Below are 21,277 nucleotides of genomic sequence, written 5' to 3'. Positions count from 1 at the left end.
ATAATCCCTCTCTCTCGTATCCCACCATTCATCCCTCTTGTATAAAAGAAACAGACAGAGGCTCTCGGTCAGATTTCAGCGGAGTTACTCCAGAAGCCCTCTCTCCGAGGCAAGGCAGAATATATTCCACTTGGCTGTTGGTGGCAGACGAAGAGTTTTCAGAGGATAAAGCTACGAGTGAGAGTTCAGTGGACAACCAGATTCATCTTCATCTCACACCACTGTGGTAGGTGGCTGGGCTCCTGCACGCCCCCCACTGAGACCAAGCTGGTCTGAAAGACTCACCAGAAAGCAGCCGAGCCCCAAGAGAAGGAAACAAGAGATTCATTCCATCTCTGTGCTGGTTGGAGGCTGAAGGACAAAACCCTTGGATTTGGAGACATTCGGAGGGCTCTAAGCTAAACCGGTTGTGTTTTGAGAAAAACAAGAACTCCAACATTTGAACTCCCAACAGGAAAGCGCCTTTGTTCAATATCTACAGCTTTTGATCAGAAGGCTGCTGAAAAAGGTTATCTTGGGGCCACATCTTATAAAGAATCTTGCATAATAGTTACATATGGATGGGAGGGGATGGTTTGGCCTTCATTATTGAAGAGGACATGACATCAAGGAGGTGATGCCATGATATTCAAGTGAACTGGATTTATGGGAGGAAGGTGTAAGGTCACCTGCCTCATTCTCTCCTCCAGAGCCATCTGAATCCAGTGGAAAATGTAGATCAGGACAACTGGAGATGGGCCTGGGTCAGTGGGAGACCTTGGCCTTTTTAAGAGATCTCAGTCTGACTGAGGCAACACCCAATTAGGATTAAGAGATGAGGCAGAGAATGCCTTTTTTACCTAATTAAAAAAAATAAATTTGAGGGAAGACCTTCAGGCTTTCTAGCCTTGTTATGAGGTACCTTGTTAAAAGGAAGCCTGTAAAAGAGCATTTTCCTCTATCAAATAAAATATTTTTTAGAATATCAACACACAGTAAGCATAATGGGATCTTATATCCTTTTGAATTATATCCCTTTGGCCCTGGTGATCTCTGCTACCATCTCTGATTGTTATAGATGTAGTTCACTGTGGAATATCACTTACAAAAGCCTGTCTTTCCCCCCTAATATTATCATTAAGGATGCCCTTGTAGATGATTCTCATAAAGATTTAATGTAGATGGGAAACAGACATGTAGGTTGGTAGTTGTTGATTTTCTCTCTCTCTTATTTTTTTTTTTTCCAGTATTAAGGAGGTCTAAGATTTTTTTTCCCTATTCATTTAACATATTGTGAATCAATTCCTCAGTTCCTCACAATTGAGTCTCCTCCAGCATAAATTGCCTCTATGTATACTTGCTGCTTTTTTTCACTTTGTTCTCTTTAGTGCTATTTATATTTCCTCTATAAGCACATCTGGGATTATTGTGTTAGAATCCAAGTGTGGTAAATCATTGTTCTTGTTGGAGAAGACATTTTATTATAAAAGGACATTTATTTATCTTTTCCATTTTTCTTCTGTTGATTTATTTCCATTTTTTATCCTTATGAAGCATTTCTTCTGGACTAACTCCCCAAACTAGGTCCTCACAGAATGACTGACCACTTCTCCTCTTAGGGTTCTTTGAATAACCCCATGGGACCAGAGTTTCTTTTATTCAGGAGCCCTCGCCAACTGCTCCCCAATACTGATCAGCTAGTTAACATCAATTAGCTTTTACAAAGAGATATTTACTGATGAGATATATCAAGAATAGAAGCACACTAGCATCTACTTCTCTCTCTGTGGCTCTCTTTTACACACACACACACACACACACACACACACACACACACACACACGGTTCTTGAGAGAATGACTTCAAATTTGGAGTACAAAAGTTACTGAGGAACCCAGGGAGGGTCCCTAGGGGCTGAGTAGGCCCTGGGAATCCTTCTCTCCCTTATGGGGACTGCCACCATCTTTACTTTGGCCCAGTGTTTCCAGGAGGTGGGTGTCTCTGCTCCCCGGCTGTGCTCATGGCTGACCTAATTCTTCCCTGCTGCATTTGGCTCTGGTGGTCTCTGCTACCACCTCTGATGGGTGGAACTCATGGTTCTTCCAGCATTTCAGAACTTACAACCTGGGCCCTTCCTTTTCCGGTACTCATTGATCTGAGATGTACTCGGAACACATGGCGTCTGGGGGGGTAAGGAGGGGTATGCCGCTCTTCCCCCATGTGTGGCAGCTCTCAGAAATTCTTGTCACCGGGAAGCTGCCAAGGAAGAAAGTGAGAGATCTTCCGCCCGAGCCTTCTGTCCGCCAGTCAGAGTGCCAGGGTGCTGCTAGTCACTCACAGCCAGTAGTAGGCTCCCCAAGCCTCCATGCGCTGGATGGAAGCCAGGGAGAAGAGACTACAAATGTTCGGTATAACCCACGAGGAGGGGCAGGGCCACAGCTCTGTGCAGTGGGCCCTCACTGACTACTCTTGGATTATATTTGAATCCCCGTGGGATAGATTTGCTTAGTTGGGTCTGTCACTAAGCATCTTTGAAAGTGGTTTTTAAACTTCCACTGCTGCTCTCTGAGTTCCCTCATCATGAGGCCTTTCCTAGTTCTCTCAGTTGCTAGTGTCTGCCTCCTTCCAAACTGCTTCACAGATATCTTATTTATAGGTAAATATTTGCAATCTTGTCTGCTTTGGTAGAATGTACACTCCTCAAGGGTAGGGACTGTTTTGTCTTTATGCTTGATAAATGTGATCGATAGACTATGCTTCTCCATAAGATTTTACAATGGGGATCTTGGATATAATTGATTTAGGAGACTCTCTGGATGAGAAGACTCCACAGTAAATTTGGATCAGTACCTTTTCATCTTAGTCAGTTGCCTATGATATGGCTAAGTTAAGTGCTTTGTCCAAGATTATGTGGCTAATAACATGTCAGAAGTGAGATTTGATCCCAAATCTGCCAGATTCTGAGATTGGTTCTCCACTATGCTGTGTTAGCTGTTCAAAATTTTACGAATAAGTATTTTCTATACTGGTGTTTCCGTTGGCTTCTCTGTTCTCGTTCAGATTTTCAAGTATTAGCCGGTTACTTTGTGTTTTAGGTTCATGGGATTTGTTATATAAATTATTTTACATTGGTTAACCTATGAAAACTATATTAATTGTTGTCAATGTATTTTTTACTGTCCATTGCCCATTTTTCATTATCAGCAATTTGTTTGAATAGGTCAGACTGACTTGCTTCAATTGCATGTGACATCATTTTTTCATTTTATTTCTTCGAGTTTTGTGCCCTTTTTGATCTTTGCTCGAACAAGTTATTTGAATGATTGTCTACAGAGCTGATTCAGGAATGACTTCCATATCAGTAATAAATCTTTTCCTGTCCATTTAAATGTAATAAAATGTCAGTTTTTATAACGTTATTTGGTCCACAAGTCTTTGACTTCTTTTATTTCTTATTCTTGATTCATGTTTTTAATGTCCATTCCTGTTTAGGTACTCAAAAAATGCTTGTTGAATTGTGCTGGATGAAGCTCTAGTCAATAGGAGCATTTGTTAACTACTTAGCTAGTTTCCAATTGAATTCAAATTGAAATCAAAACTTGGGTTGGGACCCAATCTGTGTTAATTGCCTCAATTCCCTAGGTTCCTTAGTAGTGCAGAACCTACTTTGTTGCTTTGGGGTGCTCAGAAGAACTTAGACAAGGCTTTCTCTACCTTCATCCTAATAGGAGAATGATCAATCTATGACAGGTACTGAGTTCTATTTTTCTTATTTTGCACTTCCTCATCCCTACCTCCCAATCCCTATAGGTAGCTGGGATAAAGAAAGTTAATCTTATCTTGGCTCTGACTAAGAAAGACTCTTACTGTGTGGCCTTGGGAAAGTCACTTCATCTTATTTTATGTATAAAATGGGAATAATGACACTTAGACTGCCTTCCTTCCCAGATTGCTGTGGAAAAAAAGCATATTGTAAGCTTTAAGATATTTAATAACTGAACCCCAAAGAGAGACTTTAATGAGAGTGGGCACTTGTGGTTGATGGGTCATTGTAGGGGGAAGGGAGACTGGGAGCATGTCAGTGAAGGAAGGGCAATAGGGTCAGAACAGCAAAGGGAAAGGTAGAATCAGATCAAGGAAATTCAGAGGCACAGGACCAGGCATTTTTTTTTTTTTTTGGCTTGTTATTATTTTTTTTAATTTTCAAAATACATGCAAAGATAGTTTTCAGAATTTGCCCTTGCAAAATCTTGTTCCAAATCCCCGCCCCGCTTCCTCTCATCCCTTCCCTTAGTCAGCAAGTTATCCAATATATATTAAACATGTATAATTCTTCTATACATATTTCCATATTTATCATGCTACACAAGAAAAATCAAATCAAAAAGGAAAAAATGAGAAAGGAAAAAACCAAGCAAATAACAACAAAAAAAGTTGAAATACTATGTTGTGATCCACACTTGGGCCCTAGAGTCCTGTTTCTAGATGCAGAGGGTTCTCCCTATTACAAGTCTATTAGAATTGGCCTGAATCACTTTGCTGTTGAAAAGAGCCAAGTACATCAGAATTGATCATCAAATAATCTTGTTGTTGAGGACCAGGCATCCTTAGTAAAGTGAACTGGATATAGTGGAATGATTGAGGCAGTAGGCCTCAATATGGAATATATGGAAGGTGGGGAGCCAGAGAGCAGGACAGTTCACCAGGGGAATGGTTGATTGATGATGATCTTCCTAGAGATGTCTTTAAAGGTCTTGCTTAGTCATTTTATTCCCTGGAATGTTCTTCCCTTCTTCTCCTCCCCTTTAATAGTGTTTTTTTTTCTTTTAATTACACGTGAAGATAGTTTTCAACATTCATTTTTGTAAGATTTTGAATTCTGAATTTTTTTCTCCTTCCTTTCCTCCTATTTGCCCTCATCCCAAGATGTCAAGCAATCTGATATAGATTAAACATACACAATCATATTAAACATTTTCCCACATTATTTATGTTGTGAAAGAAGAATCAGAACCAAAGGGAAAAGTTATGAGAGAAAAAATTTAAAAAGTGAAAAAGCTATACTTATATTTATATTCAGACTTCATAGTTCTTTGCATGTAAATAGGATTTTCAATCAAGGATCCTCTAGAATTGTGTTGAATCATTGTATTATTGAGAAAAGCTAAGTCTATCAAAGTTGGTCATCACACAATGTTGCTGTTACTGTGTCCAATGTTCTGGTTCTGCTCACTTCACTTAGCATCAGTTCATGTGAATCTTTCTAGGCTTTTCTGAAATCCATCTTAGAGCACAGTTGCACTTTAGTATCCCATTACATTCATACACCATACACATTTGTTCAGCCATTCCCCAAATGATGGGCATCCCCTCAATTCCCAATTCTTGGCCACTACAAAAAGATGCTCTTGCCTTCTCATCACCACTTTCTGCCTTCCTTGGTTTTTTAAAGTTGCAGCCGAAATTTTACTTTCTATAGGAAATCTTTCCCTTCCATGCTAGTGCCTTTCCTCTAATAATGGTTCCCAGATTTTCCTTTATATGTCTTATTTGTACATAATTGTTTGTGGGTTGTCTCTCCATTAGACTGTGAGCTCCTTGGGAGTATCTTTTGCTCTTTTTTTGTTTTCCCCCATACTTAGGATGGTCCTAGTACATAGTATGTACAGAATAATGTCTATTTGTTGACTGACCGTTCATATGTCCAGGACTTCTTGTATTTCAAATGATTTTAATGTCTGGTTTCTTTTGGTGCTCACAGTGACCTTTTGAATAAGGCCCATTGCTCTCTGCATCATTGCTCTCTGCATTGATGGAAAGGCTGAGGCAGACAGGGGGCAGCTGGTGGCAGCTGGTGGCTCAAGGGAGAGGACTGGGACTGGATGCCGAAGTGCTGAGTTCAGATTCTGCTTCAGACACTTAGTCAACCTCTCTCTGTTTCAGTTTCCCTCATGTGTAAGGGATGCATTGGTCCTGGGTCCCACCATTGGTTTGGGTATGGATGAATTCTGACCTCAGAGTATGTATCTTCAAGGTTTTGGGAGGACTCAGGGATAATGGTACAAGTTAGCATCATTCCCTAACAACAGCATCTATGTTGTGACCCATTCCCAGTCAGATGAGTTTAGCACAGTGCCTGGAACATAGTCGGTGCTACAGAAATGCTTATTCCCTTCCCCCTTCTCATCTTGTACCAGTTCTGGATTGGAGGGAAGGAGGGCTTTTAGGGAAGCTCAAGGGGAAGAGGGAAGAAGAAATCTTTTTCCAGGAAGGGCTCTTCATCTTGGCTGTTCCTTGGTGACTTTCCCTGGAAGCTGGAGGTGAGTTCCCAGGAGGTGGGGCAGATGGCAGGCTCCTCCTGCCACCCTTGTGGAAAGCCGAGGGGAAGGCTGTGGGTGACTTCTTGGGGCTGGGGTGGTGGAGGAGGGCAGAGGATTTAAAACTGGCATTGCCCTCTGCCTGTGGCCACTCGGGACGCTCCCTCTGTGAGGCGGGACCCCTAGCAGCCAGGCCAGGAGCTGGGCCCTATGCGGCCTCTGTCCCCCGCTTGTTTGGCGGGACCTGCCTCACCCGTGGCCTCTCGTTCCAAGCAGAGGGCCCGCTGCTGCCCTCCCCTGCCCCTACGCTGCCCTCTCTCTGTTTCCTTCCTTGGTTTCACAGTCTGCCCACACTCCTCACAGGCAAAGCCCATTGCAAATTGCCTGCTTTAAGGAGCTGGCAGCTTCGCCCCTGAATTAGGGATCTGTAAGTGTTACTTAGAACACACTGGAGTTGGGGAGGCTTCTGCGAGGCTGAGATGATAATTGTGTTATTTAAAGCCAAGCCCGGAGCCGTCAGCCTGACGTGGCCCTGGGGGTGGGGGGTGCCTCTGCCCCCTGATGGGAGTGAAGGGGGCCACTTCCTGTCTGCCTGGTACATGGGACTGCGCGCCCCCTTCCTGCAGGGCACACCTGGCCAGGAGAGGCTCAGAAGTGGGCCAGGGCCCGGCTTGGGGGGAGGCAGACCCTTCTGGTTATGTGCCTCCGGGCTGCCCGCTTCACTTACTCTCCCCCCCCCAACTGGGGAAGGAATGCCATATAAATGTTGTTGTTAATGAAGGGGCCGCCCTAGGGTCTCCTTCAGCTCTAGCACTGTGCTGGATGGATGCAGGGCTCCTGAGGAGGTGCTGGGTGGTTCCCTCCTGGCTTTGTGGGTCTGGGCATTCCTGTTGCCTGGACAGTGCCCTCTAGGCCCTGGGCGGGGAGGGTCAGGATAGGGAAGGGACCGCAGAACAGGGCCAGCTAGCCGGTTGTCCATGGCCAGGAAGGCTTCCTGTGAGGGTAATGCCTCCAGGTATGATGTTCCTTCTGGGGACGTTGGGCCCATGGACAGTCATTGTATCTGAGAACATGAGTCTGGGGGTTCATCCTTGTGCACTTTTCTTTCTCATGGCAAATTCTCCATGCCTCGGTGGACAGCAACATGACTTGCTGTGGTCCTCCCCAAAAATATCACCTCTACCTTCAAGTTCCTGGTAATGATCTTTGACCTTATCTGCACTTAGGCTGGTTTTTGGACCATAGACAGGGAGTCCTCCAGACCAGTCTTGGTACCTTTCTCAGTGGACCTTGTTGACATAGCTGGAAATCCCAAGATTTTCATCCTTTCCCTGGCTTGTGGGTGCATGAGAAGAGGACTGGTGCAGAGAATCCCTTAGAAAAATTACTTTACATTCCTATAGCTCCTTATTTCTTTTTTAAAATTATTGATATATTTTGTTTTTAACTTCACTTTTGTTTCCCCATGTCAATTCCTTATTCTACCTAGATAAGCATCCCATTGATGAGAAGGGGAAAGCAGTTTACAACTTTTATCAACAAAGCAACTAAATATGACATTATATACCATATTGCACTCCCGTAGTTCCACTCTCATAGTTCCCCACTTTTATAAAAAAGGGAGGAAAGTATATTTGTCTCTTTTTATACTTTGAAAACTGCTTGTTGATACCTCTTGACCATTTGTATCAGCTGAGGTAGGGTGGCTCTAATTGTTTCACATTTGATTGAGATTTTTGAAATGAGAACTTTATCAGCGAAACTTGCTGGAATGATTTCTCTCCTCTTCTTCCCCTCTCATTTTAGCTGCATGGTTTTGTTTGGACAGAATCTTTTTATTTTTTATGTAATTAAAGTTGTTCATTTTGCTTCCTGTGTACCTCTCATTTATATCTCGTTTGGTCATGAATTCTTCCCCTGTCCATAGGTCTGACAGATTGGTGTTTTCATGCTTTCCCAATTTGCTTGTGATGTTGCCCTCCATGTCTAAATTATGTCCTCACTGTGAGCTCATCTTAGCCTGCGGTGTGAGATGTTGGTCTCAACCTAGTTTCTGCCAAACTTCTTTCCAGTTGTTTTTGTCAAGTAGTGAATTCTTGACCCCGGTAGCTGGGATCTTTGGATTTACCCCAAACTCGGTCCCTGCATTCATTTTCTTGTATGCCATAGTTTTTCTTGAGGGCCAGGCTCCTCTGCTAGAGTTGTGCAGGATTCATACTTCTCACCTGCATTACTCTGATCGTCCTGACCCTTCCTTTTCCAGAGGGGCTGCTGGCTTATCCAGGGTTCACCATCCCCAGCTGCCAGAGGACCCGAGGCTGACGGGGGCTGCAGCCTCGGGGGCCTTGCTCCCAGTGACAGCTTCTGCAATGTTGTTTGCTCTAACCTCTGGCCGTATGAACTGCTGGCTATTATTATTGCTAGTCTCCCATCACTTCTTTTCTTATAAAAAAAGCTTCATTAACGCCTTGGTTTTATCTCACCCTTATTTTTCAGTGTACTCTCCCCTCTCTCAGCCTCTCTGGCCCCTGCCCTTCCGTGTCTCCCGCCCACCTGTTGGTCTTCCTGCCTAGAGAGAGAAACAGTGAGGCACGTGGATAGAGTACAGGACATCCCACAGCCGAGTTCCCCCCTCGGCCCCAGTAATGTTCTTCCTCAGCCTTCTCCAGGGCCATGATTGCCTTCCCAGCTACCGAGCGCCCGGCCTCAGCTCCTCATCTGCAGCCATGGCGGGCTCTTCCTTTCCTGCTCCCTCCATTTGTGCGTCACAGGGCCACGCTTCTCTCCAGCCCTTATTCCAGCCCTCCCCCCCAGCTTCCCCAGGGTCTTTGGCCATTCTTCGGAAGGGGGCGGGGCTTGTTTATACTCCTTTGCTATGAGGAAGAGCTGGGAGACTAATATTTTGGTATCCACGGGCCCTTCTCCTTGTCTTTGGTCCCTTTAAGGGCAAGTACCGAGCCCTAGCTTGAGGTCGTCGCTTCGCCCCGGAGGCCGGGGTGCTTGTCGGGGCTCCGGCTCCTCCTCGGACAGTTTCAGGGTGGCGGATGTCAGCATGGAGGGCTCCAGGGAGCGCGGCCGTTCCGGGGGCTGGCAGCCCCCCTCCCCCGCCTCCTTGTCCAGAGCAGCCTTGGGTGGCGCTCCCCTCCTCTTCTGCAGGCGCTGGGCCCCAACCTAACCTGTGCGTGTAGGGGTGTGTGTGTTTTCCTTTCGGCCTTTGCCCCTCATGGTCTGATTCTGCCGTCCCTTTCCATGCAGTGCCCTGGGTCTCCTGCTCGGAGAAGGCCCGGCTGCCTTGCCTCTGTCCTCCTTACCCTTCCAGGAAAAGGTCACCCTGGGGGCAGCTAGGGGGCGCAGCGGGCAGAGCCCCAGCCCTGAAGCCGGGAGGGCCCGGGTTCAAATCCGGCCTCAGACCCTTGACACTTCCTGGCTGTGAGACCCTGGGAAAGTCACTTAAGCCCAACTGCCTCAGGGGGAAATAAATAAATAAGAATGTTGCCCAAGCGCACCCACGCACATCAGGGAATCCACAGAACCACGCAACGTGCAACGTGCTTATTCTAAGCGTGCAGGCGCCACACAGAAGCGCTTCAGCGCAGACTCGCAGCGCCTGTGGGAAGGGAAGAATGGAGAACAAACCCTCATTGCGTCCTTGCTGCGAGGGGGCGCTGCGCTGAAGCTGGGGACACCCACCGGAAGCTGCTGCTCTCCCGGCGCTCACGCTCCGCCCCAGGGGCGCACGCTCCCCGCTGACATTGACAAGCGGGTTCCTTGTGCGCCCGAGGATGTGGCACCCAGAGTGGAAGAGGAGGCGTCACGGCGTGGGTCTGAAGCCCGCCTGTTCCTCGATGGCCCTTCCCCCCTGGGCACAGGTCGCCTCTCGGGCCCCCCTGGAAAGGGGCTCTCTCAGCTCCCCGGCAGCTCACATCCTAGCGCAGTGGCCGCTGAGCCCGACCCCTCTCGTGCAGCCGGCGGCCCCCAGCACTGCGCGGTGAGGGGAGACCCGTGGGTCCCGGCGCGGCGCCGTGGGTCTGGATCGGGGGTGTTTCCCCCACGGGGTAGGCAAAGCTCCTGCCTTCCACTGCTGTGAGGTCCGCCCTGGTCATGAGTGTGCTGGAGACCCGGGGTCCTCCTTGGCATTGAGTCCCCGGCCGGCCGGGTGATGCAAAAGGGCTTTCTCATTACCAAGCAGAGGAGGATGGTTCCCTCTACTTCCCAAGCTCCCCGCCTCCCCCAGAGAGAGCTCTCCCCCGGGGGGGCGGGATCTCCGCCCCCTCCTGCCAGCCCCTTATCCTCGTCCCCCCCCTCCAGCTCAGAGGGAGCGGGGGAGAGCGGGGATCTGCCGCGCTGCCCCCCACCCGCACGGAGGCCGGGACCACACGTAATCTTGGCAGGTTCCACAGCGTGAGTTGCCTTGGGCCAAAGCCAGCTCAGCAGCTGAAGGGCATCCTGACAAGTCAGGGCTCTGTGCCTGCCCCAGTGCCCATCCTGTGCCCCTCGGGCACACCTCTTCTACCAGAGTTCTTTTTGAGGCTGTTTCTGTGACCCCGGGCATCCCCACCTGCGTGTGAGGGCCCTTCCCCCTGCAGTGCCAGCACTGGGATGGAGGTGGGGATGGAGGGGTGGGGGAAGAGGTCCCCTTCTCTCCTCCTCCCTCCTCCCGGCTCCCCTCGACTCCAAGGAGGGCTCTGGGCAGCGGGCTGGCTGCCGCTTCTCTGCCGCTGACTGAATCATTTCTATATTTGGCCAGTGGGCCACGTGGGTGGGGAACCACTGCGGCTGCCCTTCTGACAGCTGCTGGGGGGAGGGGGCTGTAGGCCAGCCTCTGGGCTTCAGCATGGCTGGATGGGAGCGGTCTGGGGCTGGGGCAGGCCCTCTGCCTTCCCTTCCTGGGCCCTGAATCTCCGTCTCCCTTTGTCTGCCCCGCCTTGGTGGCTCCTAGATGTTCCTCCTGGCAGCGGATCCTTACGTCTCCTCCTTCTCCCACAGACCTGGTCCAATTCGGCGCACTCTCCTCTGGAGATGACGGGCGTCCCCAGGCCCGGCTGGACTTCGGCCAGGCTCCAGCGCCTGGTGTGAGAGGAAACATCCTTTCCAGCCCTGGCAGCACCATGGCCCCGCTCAGCTGCTGCCCACTGGCCTGGGGACTCAGAGGGCCCAGCTTCTGCCCTGCGAAGTCCACCCGGGCAGTTTGGCAGCACCCTTCAGAGGCCTCCTGGGCACTGTGCTCCACCCCGGGCGAGAGCCGCTGATGGCCTCAGTATGGGAGAACCCCCTACCCGCATGCCCACCTGCCTGGCACTGCCCACTCTAAGGCCTGTGAGCTGGGTCGACCTGGAGGTGCCAACCCCGTGAACCATTCCCCCTCCTAGGGATCCCTGACCACCCCCACCATGTGTGAAGTAATGCCCACCATCAATGAGGGGGACCCCCTGGGGCCCCCCCACGGGGCGGAGGCTGACGCCAACTTTGAGCAGCTGATGGTGAACATGTTGGATGAGCGGGAGAAGTTGCTGGAATCCCTGCGAGAGAGTCAGGAGACCCTGGTGGCCACCCAGAGCCGGCTTCAGGACGCTCTGCACGAGCGGGACCAGCTTCAGCGCCACCTGAACTCCGCCCTCCCCCAGGTAGGCCCCGCGTCCCGCCCCTTCTCCCCCCTCCCCCCAGCAACCACACCTCATGCAGTGGCTCCCCCTGCCCTCCTTGGGCCCCTTTCCCCTTCCCTCCCAAGCCTTGTGGGTCAGTCTGGTCAGTCTGGCCTGTCCAGTGGGAACACTGGAAGCTGCCGGCTTCCTCAGCCGTCTTACCCTCGGGGAAGGTCCTGGGGCGGCGACCCTGGCTGCAGGGAGCCAAGCCTGCCAGCAGGTGGCATCCCAGGCTGGGAAGAAATTGGCCAGTTTGCCCAGTGGCCCATCACTCACCACTCTGGGGGGGGGGGACTCTTGATCATGGGCCACCTGGGCTTGTTGCCTGTGGATTGTCATGGGGTGGGGTGGGGAAAGGGCTGGGCATTTGTGACCCAGACCACCCCATCCCATGTGCCCGTCCGGTGTGCCCGGGGGCCCCTCTGGGGCCCTTCCCTTCCCTCCCCACACTCTCCCCTCCCCAAGCTTTCCAGCCCACAAAGAAACCCCCTGGCTGGGAGGAGAGCAGATGAATTTGGGGAGGGGGTACATGCATTATCCGGGAGCCTTTTTTATGATACAAAAGGTGACATCTGAACTGGCCTTTAAAGGTGATAGTGGAATTCCACAGAACAATACCAACAAATGAACAAATGAGTCTCTCTAGGTGGGTCCCAACCAGCCCAGTCTCTTAGCCAGGGCCTATGGGGTGTGGAGGCTGCTACCCCCTCCCTCCCCACCATGGGCTGTGGCCCTGCTCGCAGTCAGAAGTGAGAATTGTTGCCCTGGGTGGGCACTCCTATGCATGGCATGGGAAAACTCGAAGCCAGGTTAGTGCCGCCCCCTCCCTTTGGGGCACAGAAGCGCCTGTTAGGGGGCACTGTCGGCCCGGCTCAGCCTGGTTTCGTTTCGTTCAGTTAACACTATTAGGGAGACGACACAGACCTCTGTACTCATGGGACTAAGGGTCTAGCAGGCAGATAAGTCATGGATAAGGGTGACCTTCATAATCATTATCACAGTAATAACAGTTAGAGCTAGTATTTGTGGAGCTTTTGAAGGTTTGCAAAGCACTTTACAAATATCTCATTTTTTCTTTGTGACAACCCTGAGAGGTGGATGCTGTGATTACCCCCATTTTATAGGTGAGGAAATTGAGGCATGGAGAGGTTACGTGATTTGCCGAGGCTCACACAGCTAATAACCATTTAATGCAGGATTTGAACTTGGGTCTTCGTGACTCCAAGCCTGCTGTGACTGGGCCACAGTACCACCATCTGTCTCTGATATAGAACAGTCTATGATGAGTGAATCCAAGAAGTACAAGTAGAATTTTGTGAGGTCTGAGGAAGAAAAGGTCATCAGGGGCAGGAGAAGTTATGGTGGGAGAGATGACATTTGAACTGACTTTTAAAGGTGGTAGAGGAATTCAACAGAATAATACCAACCACTGGAATTTATGTGGAGCTTTAAGACATTCAGAATGCGTTTTCTACCTCAAACCGGAGAGCTCGATTGGAGAGGGGAAGAGAACATGAAGCAAGACCCTTGGTGGGACAGAGCTCCTTTGGGTAGAGGGCTCGCCCTGTCAGTTCTGTGACCAGCATTACCCTTGCTGGCCTGCAGGAGTGTTTTATTTCTTTTTCTTTTTTTTTTCCAACAAAATATTATTACTATCTTTTTACATCACCTGAATTTCCCAAAATATCCCTTTCTCCCACTTCCTAGAGATCAATTGTATAAATTGAAGAATAAAAAAGGGAGGAAAAACCCCTATTCAACAAAAACTAATCAACAGATAGAAGAAGCCTGATGATATATGTAGTGTTATGTTCTCTCCTTCTGCAGAGAGTTGAGGGAGATACAAAAGGGCATCGTTTTTATGGGAGGAAGAGGCAAAGGAACAAAGACCTAGACTAGAGGCAACATGCTATGGGGAGATCTCATGGAGTCCTCAGCAGAGTCATAGAGCATGGGTTCAAATCCCAGCTCAGTGGTCACTGTTGGTGAAGTTTGGACAAGTCACTTAAATTCTGATTTTGCATCCCGGGTAAAGGAGGCGGTTGGATTAGATGGCCTCCGAGTTCTTCCCAGCTCTGAGTCTGTGATCTGATGATCTGCCGAGCTTTTGGGGGAGGGAGGCTTGGCACTGAGATGTCAGCACCAGTGGTCATTGTCCGGGCATTGTGAAGCCAGAGCAATTCAGGTTGTGGGGGGTCGTGCAGGAGCTCACACCTCATGTGGAACTCAGTAGGAAGCCAATGCTCCAGCCCCAGACACCTCCAGAACCTGCACCAGTTGGTTTCGTGCTCTCTTAGCTTTCTCTTCCTTTCCATCACTCCTGCTGTTTGGAATGGGAGCAAGTCTCCGTTGTACAGTTGGGGAAACTGAGGTTTGGAGAAGGGGGAAGCCTCATGATTGGCCACGCAGTATTGTAGGGGATTGGAGGGAGAGGACTCAATGGCTTTTTATCCACATGATCCCCCCGCCCTGGACCAGACCCTCACTGAGGAGGGTGAAACTGCCTCCTGAGTCATTGGAGCTCCCTGAGGCTCAGTTTCCTTATCTGTAGCTTGTGAGAATCTGGATCTCTTCCAGCTCTCCCTCCTGTGATACTCTGGGAGGACTTGGGCTGTGTGCCTTCTGGGAGCAGCTCCCTCTCTGGCCAGGGAGTGGCTGATGGAGAGTGGGTGCTTGGGGGCAGGGGTGGACGGTGGTGGCCATTCTGGAAGGGTCAGACAGCCTGTCCCCTGCCATGGAGGGTGCAGACCCCTCCCTTGGGGGCAGGGTTCCTAGGCTCATGGATGTCTTGGGGGTTTTAGGAGTTTGCCACATTAACCCGGGAGTTGAGTGTGTGTCGGGAGCAGCTTCTGGAACGGGAGGAGGAGATCTCAGAGCTGAAAGCTGAGCGGAATAACACGAGGGTAAGTGGGAAGGACCGGATGAGGGCCCCAAGCCCTTGACCGTGTCGGGAGTGGGGGTGGGCCCCATGCCAGTCCTGCACAGCCCCTACCAGCGGACTAAGACTTCCTCTCCCTCTTTGTTCTCCAGCTGCTGCTGGAACATCTGGAGTGCCTTGTGTCCCGTCACGAGCGATCCCTTCGGATGACAGTAGTGAAGCGTCAGGCTCAGTCCCCCTCTGGCGTCTCCAGTGAAGTGGAAGTGCTCAAGGCCCTTAAGTCTCTGTTTGAGCATCACAAGGCGCTGGATGAGAAGGTGAGTGGAGCCCGCCGGCGCCAGCTCTCTCACCCAGTGGGGCGCTTCCTCATCCGAGCGCCCTCTGGCGCCTTTGGGTTCAGGGTGGAAAGCTGCCTGTTGTTCTCCTAGGCCGGCACCCTCCCGTGCGGCTCTGCCCAGTGTCAGACCGTTGGCGGGACCTCCTCCCCTTCCCCTGTCCCCTGCCTCCCTGCGGAGTGAGGAAGGCAGCAAGCTGACCTTTTCTCCCCGCTCTGACCCGGCCAGGTTCGGGAGAGGCTCCGGGCAGCGCTGGAGCGTGTGAGCACCTTGGAGGAGCAGCTGGCAGGTGCTCACCAGCAGGTAAGCTGCCCCCATCTTCTCCTTCCCCATTTGACTGGCAGTGTCCTCCCATGAGCCTGGAGTGCGGGGGCTGCCTCGTACTTTTAATCTGTCTTCGTTCCTCCAGTGTTCCCCAACTGTGGTCTTTGGGTGGGATGTCTCCTCCGTGGGAAGATGGCAGTTCTCATCACCAAAGCAGCCCCTTTTATGTATGTCCCCTTCACTGGTGAGCCTTTCCCCACAGGTATCTGTTCTACAGCAGGGAGCAGGGCCCCGGGATGGGGCTTCAGGAGAAGACGGGGCCCTGGAGTTGGGACCAAGACTCTTATGGAAGGTGGGTCTTTGGGAGACTGGCAGGGAAGGGGCTTCTTCCCTCCTCTCCCTCCCAGGGGCCATGTGGCCCTTCATGCCATCGTTTAATTCATCCCCAGTTCCCACAGTAGAAGGTGGGCCCACTTTGGAGAGTGGGGCCAGCCCATTGGTGTTTGAGGCACTCCCCTTTACTGCAGACATCTCTCTGTGTCTTTTCTCCCCGCTTCCTTTGACTTGATTGCATTGCCTGCCATGAAGCTGGGCATAGAACCCGGACCGAATAGAGACCTGGTGAATTGAATTAATTGCAGCGTGTTGAGTTGGGTCCTTGCCCTCTTATTTCCTCGTGATGACTGGGCCTTCACTCTTCCCCTTCTGGGTCTTCATTGCCACTTCCAAGGGCCCACTTTCCCCCAAGACTGGCACCTTGCTTAGACTCGGGCACTGCTCTAGAAGCAGCTGCCTCCTGGGGGGCCAGCTCTCCAAGGCCCAGGTGCCGTCAGCCAGAGTGGGCTCCTGAAGGAGGGGCTTTGCCGGAAGGATCCGGGGATGCGGGAGGCGGGGCTCCTCAGGGGCAAGGGAGGGGGAGCACCCCGAGGGAGGGACTCCCAGAGACTGACCAAGGACCCGTGCTCCTGGAGGATGAAGCAGGCCGGGCGGGGGAGCTGCAGGAGCGCCTGGACAAGCAGACCTTTGAGCTGAATCAGGCCCGGGAGCGCCTGGTTGCCCTGGCTGGCACGGTGGCCGAGCTCGAGGAGGATCTGAGCACTGCCCGCAGGGACCTCATCAAGTCGGAGGAGCTGAGCAACAGACACCAGCGGGACCTCCGAGAGGTGAGAGCTTGGCTCGCGCTTGCCCTGGCGGGCCTCGGGGGGCCAGGGCCCGGGGAAGGGGGCGCGGGCCGCCTGGTCCCAGGGAGGGCTCGGCATGCCTCTGTCTGTGGCCAGGCTCTGGCGCAGAAGGATGACATGGAAGAGAGAATCACCACGCTGGAGAAGCGCTACCTGGCGGCCCAGCGGGAAGCTACGTCCATCCATGACCTCAACGACAAGCTGGAGAATGAACTGGCCAACAAGGAGTCCCTGCATCGCCAGGTATGTGCGGGCGTGGGCCCGGGGGTGGTGGCTGGAGAGGGGCCCCGCGGGACGTGGGGGCTCCCGGGATGTGGGGGCTCCCGGGACGTGGGGGCTCGCGGGACGTGGGGGCCTCCCAGCCTGAGTCGGGCCTGCGTGGTGCCAGCAGGACTCGGCCACTGCCGGACTCCCCAGGCCACCTTGCTCGGCCTCTCCTTCCCCCTATTTCTGCCTCCTTAAAATGCTGTGACCAGACGCCCGCCAGGCTTACGGTGCTCGGGGGTTTCCTCCATGTCCCTTAAGGCCTGCCCTGCCCCCCGTTCACTCCCTTCTGCCATTCTGCGCCCGAGTCACGGCTGTGGGGGGGTTTATTTGTACGCCGGAAGCAGAGGCAGGGTAGGAGAAATCTGGGTCTCCCTGCTCAGCCCAGCTCCGCCCGAGAGCTCCGGTTCCTTTGCTGGGAGAAGGGCCCGGCCTTGTCTCCCAGGCTCCTTCCAAAGCGAATCTGGGAACAGCTGGTGAGGGTCCCTACGCTCTGGGAAGGGCCACGAGGTGGCGTCAGGGGGCCCAGAGCGCTGGGCCTCCCACCCCGCCTCAGACACTTCCGGGGGGGAGGGGCTCTGAACGAACTGCTCCCCCTGTCTGCCTCAGTCTCTCCATCTGTAGAAAGAGCTGGAAAAGGAGATGGCCGGCCTCCAGTGTCTCTGTCAGGGAAACCCCAAATGGGGTCGCAGAGAGTTAGAACTCATGGATTAGTGAGGTCTGGGGCGGCGCCCACGTGTCAGCAGTTCCTCAGCCCTGGCCCCAGAGTGGGGGCCCTGGCGCCCCCGGCCCCCCACGAGCCCAGGTCGGAGCCGGTCTGGCTGTCCCAGCCCTTCTTGCACCCGCCCTCTCTGCAGTGTGAGGAGAAGGCCCGGCACCTGCAGGAGCTCCTGGAGCTGGCGGAGCAGAAGCTGCAGCAGACCATGCGCAAGGCCGAGACGCTGCCCGAGGTGGAGGCCGAACTGGCCCAGAGGATCGCCGCCCTCACCAAGGCAAGTGCCCCCAGGGCCAGGCCCGGCCCGCGGCCGGGGCCCCAGAGGGTGGGGTGCGAGGAGGGCCCCACTCGGGAGGCGGGCCTGCCAGCTGTCTGTCGGTGGGAGAGGCTTCCTGGAGCTCTGGGGAGAAGGACGAGCCGCACACGTGGGCGCGCTTTCAAACCTGTTAGCACTGGCCGCTGCAAGGAACCCCCGTTCCTGAATGGCGACGCCTGCTCTCCCCGGCCAGATCAGAAAGAACACGGCTTCTCCATCCCGCCCAGTAGCATTTGTGTGCCTGTCTTGGACGCTTTTGGCAATGTAGCGGATGGAGCCGGGGTCCCTTCTCAGGACACAATATTTAAATGCATGAAATAAAATGCATCACAAAGGACTGCCTGGGAGAACAGTACAGCTAGCAGAGTAGTTCTCCCTGAAACCTCTCCAGGGCCCACAGGTTAAGGTCCAGGACCTAGAAAGGTCCTGGAGAGCGAGGATGGGGAGAGGGAACACAGTCGTTCCTTTTTATTTCCACTGATACCTGTTGAGCACCTGCTGTGTTGCAAGACAGAGACAGCGGAGCAAGCCGATTGTTCCCCAGTCCCAGGATAAGGAGGCCTGGGGTGGGAGGCCACCCTGGGAACTGGAGAGAGTTGTAGGGCAAGCCACTGACAGATGTGGAGAAGCTTGTCCCCAGGTGAGTCATCAGCTGTGGGGGCTCTTTTGGTCTGGGGGGATTGGTGAAGCTGGCAAAAGCAGAGACTGCTCAGAGCCTGTTTCTACAGTGACTGTATTAGAATGGCAAGGGACTGGCAGGGGTCCTCAAACTTGTTAAATAGGGGGCCAGTCACTGTCCCTCAGACTGTGGGAGGGCCGGACTATAGTAAAACAAAAACTTTGCTTTGTGGGCCTTTAAATACAGAAACTTCACAGCCCTGGGTGAGGGGGATAATCGTCCTCAGCTGCTGCATCTGGCCCGAGGGCCGTAGTTTGAGGACCCCTGGTTGGGCGCTAAAAAGCGTACAGCTCTGGAGCAGCTAGGGGGCGCAGTGGGTAGAGCACGGCCCCAGAAGTCAGGAGGAGGTGAGTTCAAATGTGACCTCAGACACTTCCTGGCTGTGTGACCTCAAGTCACTTAACCCCAGTTGCCTTAGGGAGAAAAAAGAACAAAAAGCCTACAGTTCTTAGGCCATCCATAGGCATCTTGTGTCCACAGGCACAAGGTCAGGCAGTACTATTCTAGGAGCCAACCCCCCCCCCCCCCCCCCACACACACACACTGACGTTGGTGTTGGACAGTCCTGTGGCTCTCAGACTCGTGTGGCCTCAGGGTCACTTTATGCCCTTACTAACCCCACTTACCAAGGACCCTAGAGAGCCTTTGTTTATGGGGGCCCTTACTGATTGAGACATAGTATATTTGAAATTAAAACGTCGTGCACCGTTCTGAAAGCAGTTTTGGCCTCAGATCCCCTGAAAGGGTTTTAGGTGCTTTCAGGGGTTCTGCACCACGTTTGAGAACCACTGATCTACGTGCAACTGGAGAAGCCACAAGCTAAGCGGAAAGTCAGCTCGGTGATTCTCCCTGGAGAGATGAGTAAAGGACCTGGCAAAGTTGGATTCATGATGGAGTCGTAGGGAAGCAGGAGAATCATTTCCCAGGATGCTAGATCATCTGCACCATTGGGCCCGGTGAGTGTCAGCACACAAGATGCCACAAAGATAACCGTGGCTCATGGCCAACATCTGTTGCAGAAGATGAAGGAAGGGAGAATCCTGCAGATGGTCTCCGCTGATGCTCGCCTCTATAGTCATCCATGCCGGGGTGGCCAGAGGGGGTGAGAACCAAAATGCCAAGAAATGGAAGAGGCCACAGTCTCCCAGTCTTGTGCAGGCTCACAAAGCATATCATTTATGCTTTGGTCAATGAGTGAATTGAAAAAGGTGAGTGCTGAATGACATCACAGGAATGATAGGAAATGGCTAAATCCTGACAGTTTTAATCATTTTAAATGCAAATGTTGGTACAATTATAAGGATGGAGCAAAAGTCAAAGTTAACAACCCATTAGAGGAAAGGCTCAAGATGAGAAGGCAGCTTCAGAAGGGACAGCGCCTCTGGTGTGACCTATTCAGACACTGACAGTGCAAGTGAAGGGTAAATGGACAAAAGGAGAGAAATCAATTTTCTCACCAATTTTAGAGGAGTTAAATTGTTTCAAAATAGCACGAGAATGCTATTACAGATTACAGAAACTGCTCCAGCTTTCAAACATGTTTTCATCCAGTGGTAATACAAGAGAAGCACCTGCTTAGCCTATCAACACCAAATAAAATCCTGGAGGAAGATCTCAAGTTGCATCGCCTCATCAAAGTGTAAAAAGAGTTAAAGGAGAAAATAGCCATGAAGTGAGCTTGGGGTGAGATCCTCCAAACCAGGTCATCTCAAGAATTTTAATTCATAGGCTAAATTAGAAGGAAGACAGCAGATAGCAAAAGATTTGAAATGGGATGGCTCTGTGGCATTTTTTGGTTGTCTTTGCTCATCAGTGAGTGCTGTTTGTGGAATGAGACACATCGCTGAACTCTGCTGCCTCAAGACCTAGGATAGTAAAGGGCCAGGACATGGCCCTTTACAAGTTTGGAGGAATAGTTGCAGCTGTTCATGTATAGGGATGGTGTGGGGACTGTGATTCCATTAGTCTAATGAATTTCCAGGTGACAAAATGCCGCCTTCTAGTGCAGGTCAGCACCTTCTCTGCAACTTATCAGTCAGTAAGTATTGATTAAGATCCTTCTTGGTAATATGTGCTGAGATGCAAATACAAAGAAGGAAACAATCCCTTTCCTTTCTAGTTTTAGAACACTGAAAAGTCCAGACTTGTCCTCCAGGGAAACACAGCCAGAATGAGTCATAGAGAGGACTTGGCTCTCTGTCCACTAACCATGCTAACTCTTGGGCCAATATGGAAGAAATCTGTCCTGGAAACAGCAGCATTTTAATGATGTTCAGGGGTCAAGACATGTATGGATAGGTTACTAGTCTTGGAATCAGGAGGATCTGAGTTCAAATCTTGCTTTAGACACTATGTGACCTTCAAGTCATAACTTCTCTCAGCCTCAGTTTCCTTATCTGTAAGATGGGGATGATTAAAAATAACATCCTTTGCATAGTGTTTTGAAGATAAAATGAGATGATGTATGTAAAGTATTTTTCAAACCCTAAAGACATATAAATATTAGTTATTATATTAATTATTATAAAGATATATAAATATTAGTTATTATTATCACAAAAGAATTATCAGAAAAGATTGTTGAATGAAACTTTTAAAAAGTTTCTGAACAGTTTTTCTGAACTGAAAAGACATCAGCAGTAGCCAACCTTATTTGCCTTCTTTCTCATTTCTTTAAAATCTTTATGGGTGTGGTCTGTGGATGTAA

At 51.3% G+C, this 21,277-nt stretch overlaps 1 protein-coding gene across 7 annotated transcripts in view; it reads left to right on the top strand.

The window, feature by feature from the left end:
• PPFIA4 (PTPRF interacting protein alpha 4) overlaps positions 1 to 21,277 on the top strand; it is a 61,070-nt gene that overhangs the window by 9,550 nt on the left and 30,243 nt on the right. For 6 of the 7 annotated variants that reach the window (XR_007953792.1, XR_007953791.1, XR_007953790.1 and 3 more), the window contains exons 2-9: positions 11,283 to 11,920; positions 14,740 to 14,841; positions 14,969 to 15,133; positions 15,380 to 15,454; positions 15,678 to 15,767; positions 16,387 to 16,578; positions 16,693 to 16,839; positions 17,718 to 17,852. Coding sequence is in view for 2 of the 7 variants with exons in the window: in XM_051998603.1 (XP_051854563.1) it covers positions 11,687 to 11,920; positions 14,740 to 14,841; positions 14,969 to 15,133; positions 15,380 to 15,454; positions 15,678 to 15,767; positions 16,387 to 16,578; positions 16,693 to 16,839; positions 17,718 to 17,852 (1,140 nt within the window). In the remaining 5 variants the exon portion in view is untranslated. Of the gene's footprint in view, positions 1 to 11,112; positions 11,921 to 14,739; positions 14,842 to 14,968; positions 15,134 to 15,379; positions 15,455 to 15,677; positions 15,768 to 16,386; positions 16,579 to 16,692; positions 16,840 to 17,717; positions 17,853 to 21,277 lie in introns of those variants that run through there. The other variant, XR_007953789.1, reaches the window with a different exon arrangement.

The sequence above is a fragment of the Antechinus flavipes genome, chromosome 4 (genome assembly GCF_016432865.1).
Source record: "Antechinus flavipes isolate AdamAnt ecotype Samford, QLD, Australia chromosome 4, AdamAnt_v2, whole genome shotgun sequence".
In the NCBI taxonomy this organism is placed as follows: domain Eukaryota; kingdom Metazoa; phylum Chordata; class Mammalia; order Dasyuromorphia; family Dasyuridae; genus Antechinus; species Antechinus flavipes.
This window is presented reverse-complemented; position numbering and strand designations above follow the sequence as displayed.